Source organism: Salvia hispanica, unplaced genomic scaffold (genome assembly GCF_023119035.1).
Source record: "Salvia hispanica cultivar TCC Black 2014 unplaced genomic scaffold, UniMelb_Shisp_WGS_1.0 HiC_scaffold_503, whole genome shotgun sequence".
NCBI classification, from domain to species: Eukaryota; Viridiplantae; Streptophyta; class Magnoliopsida; order Lamiales; family Lamiaceae; genus Salvia; species Salvia hispanica.
The window spans coordinates 12,553-20,533 of NW_025952249.1; the positions used below are offsets into that span (position 1 = coordinate 12,553).

Sequence of the window (7,981 nt, forward strand, 5' to 3'; positions counted from 1 at the left end):
CCTAGAAGATGTACAAGTACTCCTGTGGGGCTTGAGAGCGGACGGTCGTGTTTTCACATGTCATGATCATCATGTCGGATATCCCGATCGACCCAACAAGTGCCGATATTTGTTGGGATGGATACCCGATGCAACATACGAGACAAAGCAAGGCGGTATGCTAATGACCGCTCTGATTAATCAAACGATGATACCTTTGGGTGATGGGCTACCTGATTATGTCTACATCCAAAGGGCACGTATCCATGCTTTAATCTTGTTAGGAGGACTAATTTTCCCAGACACCACAGGGTGTAAGATTCCTTTTATGTGGCTCAATGCATTTGAGGATCCGGACGAGGTGATCACCATTAGTTAGGGAAGTGCAGCTTTATCGTACTTGTATCATTGTGCGAGGCTTCCGTTCACAAGAGGAAAGAGTTGGGCGGGCCTATGATTCTTCTGCAGCTTTGGGCGTGGGAAAGAATGCCTACATTGAGGCCATCGTTCGTAGTAGCGTCTGTGCACGAGCCGTATACACCATGTGGGGCTAGGTGATGTATTTGAACATTTATTTGTTTATGCATCTTGGGAACTACTCAAATAGGAACTACTCAAATAGGAAATGCTCCTAGATTTTCGGTGGAGCATTATTGTTATCAAATATCCTTGATTACACCTGGGCCAAGTGAATTTTATTTTTATGTTGACTTAATTTATGAATTTATTATTTTGTTAATTTGGCGTTTGCATTGTTGGTTTGTAGTTTCTGTGGACACCATATGTGGATCGCATACTGCCTGACTACTGCAATGATGCGAACCAATGCTCCATGTGTGATACTTATTTAGTGTGTTGGGCCTATATCGAGGCGCATGAGGCTGGGCGAGTGCGCAGACAATTCAATCGGTACCAGGAGATTCCTCAATCAGTCGATAGGTTGCTCAAAAATGCTGATCATTTGGGTAAAAATGATCGGCGTGGTAAGAAGGGTAATGATTGGGAAAAGACGCATCAGTTGTTCATTGGGGAGTGGGACATGAGGTATGAAAGGTTCCAGGCATCCGATGCCGCGACGATGTCCATAAATATCCCATTGAGTCCGGGATATATGGCATGGTATAACAGGATTACAGTGACGTACCTAACTCAACCTGGAGGGTACGGTCAACTGCTGGGATGAACGAACCGGCTTCTTCGATGAGATTATTTGTAAGTTTGTGATATTAAACTATATGCTTTCATGTGTTATATACGTATTGATATTTGTATGATTTTTTTATCTAGGTTGAGGGTTTTCAGGAGATTTGGCATATGGCTACTGAACAAGAAATAGACCCTATGACAAAAATAATCTGTTTTATTCATTGAAAAATAAAATAAGAGTTTTACAGTATTCAATCACTCAAAACATGATTTCTAGTATACAAACTCTGACAATTGAATCATTTCTCTCCAAGAAAGTTGTTATCCCATTATCATGGAGTAACCATTCCACACGCCAAACTATGTCAAAATTCCTCCTCTTGATGACTTGATTGCGCTAACCATTATTGAAATCACCCCTTTTTTGCTGGGTGATTATATAAAAAGTTTCATCCACGTTTCAATGTAATATATTTCGTCATATGTACTTAGACGTAAAAATGATTGTTCAACAATTTCAGAGCAATGATCGAGAGCCAGTAGAAATAGAATATGATGAGTTTCGAAGTAACGTGGAGATAAGGCTCAGTTTCGAAGAAACTCGACTATTCCAAGGAAAATAATATGTGTGATTCACATTAAAGTCTTGTATACAATTATGTTTCCCACTGAGTCATTTCTCTCCAAGGAAGTTGTTATCCCATTATCATCGAATAACCATTCCACACGCCAAACTATATCGTAATTCTTCCTCTAATATTAATGTTGCGTTGATACAAATTAGGCATGCGAGAGATTCAAAACCCTAGTTGGAGGCTAAGGTTTAGGACGAAAATTTAGATGGATATGTTTGAGAAAATTTATTATATTATTTCTCAATGCTGGCCTATTTATTCGTTTCTGTTTCTAGTTAATTTATTGTGTGTTATATTCTTTGCAAGTTCAAGCTTACCAATTTTCCACTTCTCTATCCTATCAAAGACTAAGCCTGCCCTCATTTCTAGTGGGGCAGCAAAAGTTTGGTAATTTTACACTTTGCACTTGACTTAGACTTGACTTGAAAAATATTATTTTAGGTATAATATTTCATTTTAGCATTGCAATTGCAACATCAAAAGTTGCCACTTTTTTCTTCTTAGCACATCATTACAATTAGCACTCTGGAAATTTCACACTTTGAAGTTGACTTGACTGAGAAAATGTAATTGGATAAGCTTTCAGACATATTTGTGGAATATATTATTTTAATTTTGAGTAAAAGGGCATTTCCTAGTTTGCATATAAATAGGCAAATGAAGCAGAGTAGATAGACAAAAACATCAGCCATGAAAACAGCATACCTTTTTCTTACATATCTTTCTCTCCTAACACTGTGTCTATATCTGTGTCCTTCAAGAGCAGCCACAAGTGAAGCAGAGGCTTTGATGAGATGGAAATCCAGCCTATCATCTTCTGCTTCTCTCAAGTCTTGGTCCGTCAACAACATCAGCAACCACTGCAGATGGATTGGCATTCGCTGCAATGACAAGGGATCTGTCTCTGGGACTGATCTCTCCGGTGCAGAACTTGCAGGGACATTGGATCTGTCCCATTTCACTGCACTGCTGAATCTCACCACTTTCAACCTCAGTGGGAATGATCTCACCGGCTCCATACCAGCTGGTTTAGGCAACCTCACAAGCCTCACTCTCTTGGACTTCTCCAACAATCTATTTGTTGGCGCCATTCCACCAGAGATCGGCCGCTTGACAGAGCTTCGATACCTGAGCTTTTCCAACAACCATATGGTTAGAGAAATCCCATATCAGATTGGCAATCTGAGGAAGGTGCGTTTCTTGGATTTGGGCTTCAATTACTTTGAAACTCCTGACTGGTCTCGATTTCCCACTTTCCATTTCCTAACTCACCTTAATCTTGGTTTCTATGGATTTCCCATGTTCCCTTTCTTAACTCACCTTAATATTGGTTTAAATGAACGCACCTCACAATTCCCACACTTCAACCACATGTCTCAACCTTACTTTTCTTGATTTATCCCTAAACAACTTCACAGGCCAAATTCCTGAATCATTGTTTACCAATTTGGTCAAACTTGAATATCTTAAGCTCACCAGCAATGTTTTTCAAGGCCACCTGCCACCAAATATCACTAACCTCTCCAAGTTAAAGGATCTTCAACTCACCAACTTCTCTGGCAACATTCTTGATTCAGTAAGCCTTATTACAAGCCTGCATATTCTGAAGCTTACGATATTTCGTTTATAGGAGAAATCCCTCCTTCTATAGGCCTACTCACAAATCTACGAACTCTAGATCTTCGAATGAACAGCTTCAATTCTTCCATTCCCCGGGAGCTGGGCCTGTGTAACAAGCTGACCTACTTAGATTTATCCATGAATTCACTCTCGGGGCCATTGCCGCCATCCTTATCAAATCTGGGCAGTTTATCTGTGTTGGAACTATCTGATAATAACCTGAGTGGTGAAATATTGTCGCGTTTCATCATGAGTTGGAGACAGCTAAACGAACTACGAATTGAAGACAATGAATTCAGTGGGGAACTTCCATCAGAAATAGGCTTGCTCACAAACCTCAAGTATCTGGATCTCTCTAATAACTTGTTTTCAGGCAGCATCCCACCAGAGATTGGAAACCTACAAAATTTGTAGTGGCTGCGCCTTTCAACAAATAAATTTTCAGGTGAAATACCTCAAGTCATTAACCGATTGAGTGGGAACTTGGAAAACAATGCTTTATATTCCTCGGCAATAATCGTTTCACATGCAATATTTTAGTAGTAATTTGTTCCTCGAGATTTTACCATATGAATTATGGCTATATATGTCCCAACAAATTAAGTGGTGCTTTTATCTAAAATATGGAGTATTAGTTTAGTTCACAACCTGATATGCATGTACAATTTTAGATGTAAAGAAATTTTATTTATATACTTCTTATATTTCAATAAATGGTTTGAAGGTCCAATACCATCCACCATTGGAAACCTTTCAAATCTGCGGATCTTAGATTTCTCTTCCAACAAATTAAATGGTGAGCTCCCATTCTCCTCTCCAACTTAACATTCATTAAATAATCGTGTTGGGAATTTTTATAACTCTCATAATACATAGCATATTATATCATTTTTATAATTGTTTTTGTTATAATGATTTCCTATACGCAAGCTGGGCAGATTGAACCTGAATTTCATTACTTGGGATATTAACATGAATAATCTATATATGTCAGAACACGGATATTGAAAAGTTCATACATTAGGGTGAATAGTTATATTTTTGCCAACACTTTTATATTTGAAAATTATGCTAACTTTATTTAAACATTCTGATTTATGGGAGTTATTTCATGAAAGATTGGTCACCTTGACAACTTACACTTTGATTTTATGTGGTCCCTGTACCGGAAAATGTTACTAATATTTAATGCGGATAACCGTCATATTGTTACAATGACTAAAATGTCATGTATGTATATTTTAAATATATAAATAAATTTGATTTGTATCCTTATTCACAAATGGTTTGAAGGTCCAATTCCATCCACTATCGGAAATCTTTCAAATCTGGATTCCTTAGATTTCTCTTTCAACAAATTGAATGGTGAGCTCCCATTCTCATCCGCAACTTGACATTCATTAAATAAGATTGTTGGGAATTTTTATAACTCTCAGAATACATAGCATATTATGTCATTTTTATAATAGTTTTTGTTATAATGATTTCCTATATGCAAGCTAGGCAAATTGGACCTGAATTTCATTACTCTGGATGTTAGAACATGGACTGGACACTGAAAAGTTCATACATTAGGATGAATAGTTATATTTTCGCAACATCTTTTATATTTGAAATTATGCTAACTTTATTTAAACATTTTGATTTATGGGAGTTATTTCATGAAAGATTGGTCATTTTGACAACTTACATTTTGATTTTATGTGGTCCCTCTACTGTAAAATGTTAACCGCCATATTGTTACAATGAGTAAAATGTCATTTATGTGTATTTTTTATATAAATAAATTTGATTTATATCCTTCTTTTATCTTTCAAATAATTGATTGAAGGTCCAATACCATCCACCATTGGAAATATTACAAAGATGCGGTCCTTGGTTCTCTCCTCCAACAAATTAAATGGTGAGCTCCTAACTTCCATCTGCAATTTGTCATCTCTTGAATAATCTTGTGGGCTCATTCCATCAACATTTACCAATGGCTGTCTTATGTCCTTTTTATATTTCGAATAAATTGTTTGAAGGTTCAATACCATCCACCATTGGACATCAATCGAATTTGGTATTCATACATCTCGATTCCAACAAATGAAATATGTCATAATATTATATATATAGTGATTTTCTACATGTTTGAGCTAGACAGATTGGACATGAATTCCGTTATTCGGGTATTTGGGATATTAACTTAATACTCTAGTCTCTGGATACGAAAGGACATGAACATTGAGAAGTTATACAATCTTTATGTAAACACTTTGATTATAAGAGTTATTCCGAGATTTTGTCATCTTGATGATTGAGGAGAGTTGGAAAACAATGCTTTATATTCTTTGACCACAATGCTTTGTAGTATTGCATTTTTGGGATCTTTAGAGCAAAATGCAATATATTAATTTGCAACTAGGCATATCCCTTAGTGAATATTTCTGATGACAGTTTGCATCGATCAAAACCTCAGTTTGATTTAAATAATAATTTTAAAATAATCAGTTTTGTACTCATAAATGTGTTGTTAAAATGCTATGCATGTGCATTTTTAAAAGTAAAGAATTATTATTTATATCCTTATGTATCTTTCAAATAAATTGTTTGAAGGTCCAATACTATCCACCATTGGAAATCTTACAAACCTGTGGTTCTTAGATCTCTCTTCCAACAAATTAAATGGTGAGCTCTCATCCTCCATATGCACTTGTTGGCCAAATACCACATTTTGATAGCTACTCACGTGCTAGATGTCATACTAGTGACATTTATATTTATAAATCTCTCAGGGATATTAACATGAATACTATGGCTACAATAGGACACAAATGAGTTGGAAAACAATGCTTTATAATGCAGATATGTTTACATATAATGCAGATAACAGGCATGTGCTTACAATGAGTAAAATGACATCCATTTGCATATTTTGAATAAAGAAATTTGATTTGTATCCTTCTTTTATCTTTTAAATAAATTGTTTGCAGGTCCAATTCCATCCAAAATCGGAAATCTTTCGTATATGAAGTATTTATATCTCTCTTCCAACAAATTAAATGGTGTGCTCCCATCCTCCATCTGCAACTTGTCATCCCTTGAGTATCTTTTTCTCTCAAATAACACTTTGGAAGAAAGACTGCCACAGTGCATTGGAAACTTCAGCAGATCTTTGACCTATTTTCATCTAAATGAAAATAAATTTAGTGGCCTCATTCCATCTACATTTTCTAAGAATTGTAGTCTTTTGTCCATCAATTTGGGTAATAACAAATTTAACGGACGATTACCTAAATCCTTAATCAATTGCCCAAGTCTAAGGGGTCTCGACATTGGGAATAATAGAATACAAGACGAATTTCCCTTTTGGATGGAACACTTTCCCAAGCTTAAAGTGCTAGTGTTGAAGTCTAACAAGTTTGATGGCAACTTATCACTTCCTTCACCAACGAAACATCCATTTCCTATGTTACAAGTTCTAGATATATCTCATAATGCATTTATAGGCTCTCTACCTGAAAGATATTTCAAGAATTTCAGAACAATGATTGAGGAAAAGCAAAGAGATGACACAGAGAATTCCAACAGTGAAGAAGAATATTATGATGACGAGTATCGAATATCTGTGGATATGATAGTCACCTTGAAAGGTCAGGATCGGTTATTGAATAAACTACTGGAAACCTTCACAACAATTGACTTATCCTCCAATAATTTCTCCGGGATTATTCCACATTCCATAGGAAATCTTACGATTCTCAAATACTTGAACCTGTCCCATAATAGCCTCACATGACATATACCTTCATCTCTAGGAAACATGAGTGACATCGAATCGTTGGATTTGTCAGCAAACAAATTGGATGGAGAAATTCCAAGTGAATTGACAAGGTTGACATTTCTTGCGAAATTAAACCTTTCAATAAACTATCTTGTTGGAGAAATACCGCGATATAATCAGTTCTCCACATTTGAGAATGATTCATATATGGGAAACTTGGGATTGTGTGGACTTCCGTTGACAAGAAAATGCAAAGAGGATGATGGGAAATTGATACAGCCTGCTGCTGAAGAAGAATATTATGAAAATGGATTTATAGATGGATTTGGTTGGCGATGTGTTGTGATGGGATATGGAAGTGGATTCGCAGTTGGGATTGGAATTGGTTACATGATTATTAGAAGTGGAAGGCCAAGATGGTTAGTGGAATTCTTTTTCGGAGTTGGTTATAAATATAAGACGAAGAAGAAACGCAACCGAGCTACACCAACACGCAGGGGAACTTGATTTGAAGCCAAAGAGAATTGTGTGATGTCTTGTGTTTGATTTGGAACTACTTGTGTTTGATTTGGAACTACTGCTTGTGTTTGAGTAGTGTTTTCTATTTCTTTTTACCTTTTTAATTGCTACTAATCGATTTGCATAGTATCTGATGCACTATTTATTAACACTAAAAATACCAGCAAGTTTACCGGTAGATCTAGTATAACTAAAGGTCAATACCGGGATATCGAACATAGGGAATAAGATTGCAACTGGCTATCATATACTAAGCGTCATATACTATCTAGAGACACGGAATATTTTTGGTTTTGGTTTTATAAACTAGACATAA

The 7,981-nt window shown here is 36.1% G+C and overlaps 1 protein-coding gene across 1 annotated transcript; it reads left to right on the top strand.

Moving 5' to 3' along the window:
* Positions 1-6,909: 6,909 nt before the first annotated feature.
* LOC125199438 (receptor-like protein 9DC3) lies at positions 6,910-7,565 on the top strand (the record flags this gene model as incomplete). Its single annotated transcript, XM_048097444.1, has 2 exons — positions 6,910-7,015; positions 7,181-7,565. Coding segments are annotated over exons 1-2 (491 nt in total), but the record flags the coding sequence as incomplete, so codon positions are not given.
* Positions 7,566-7,981: the final 416 nt, after the last annotated feature.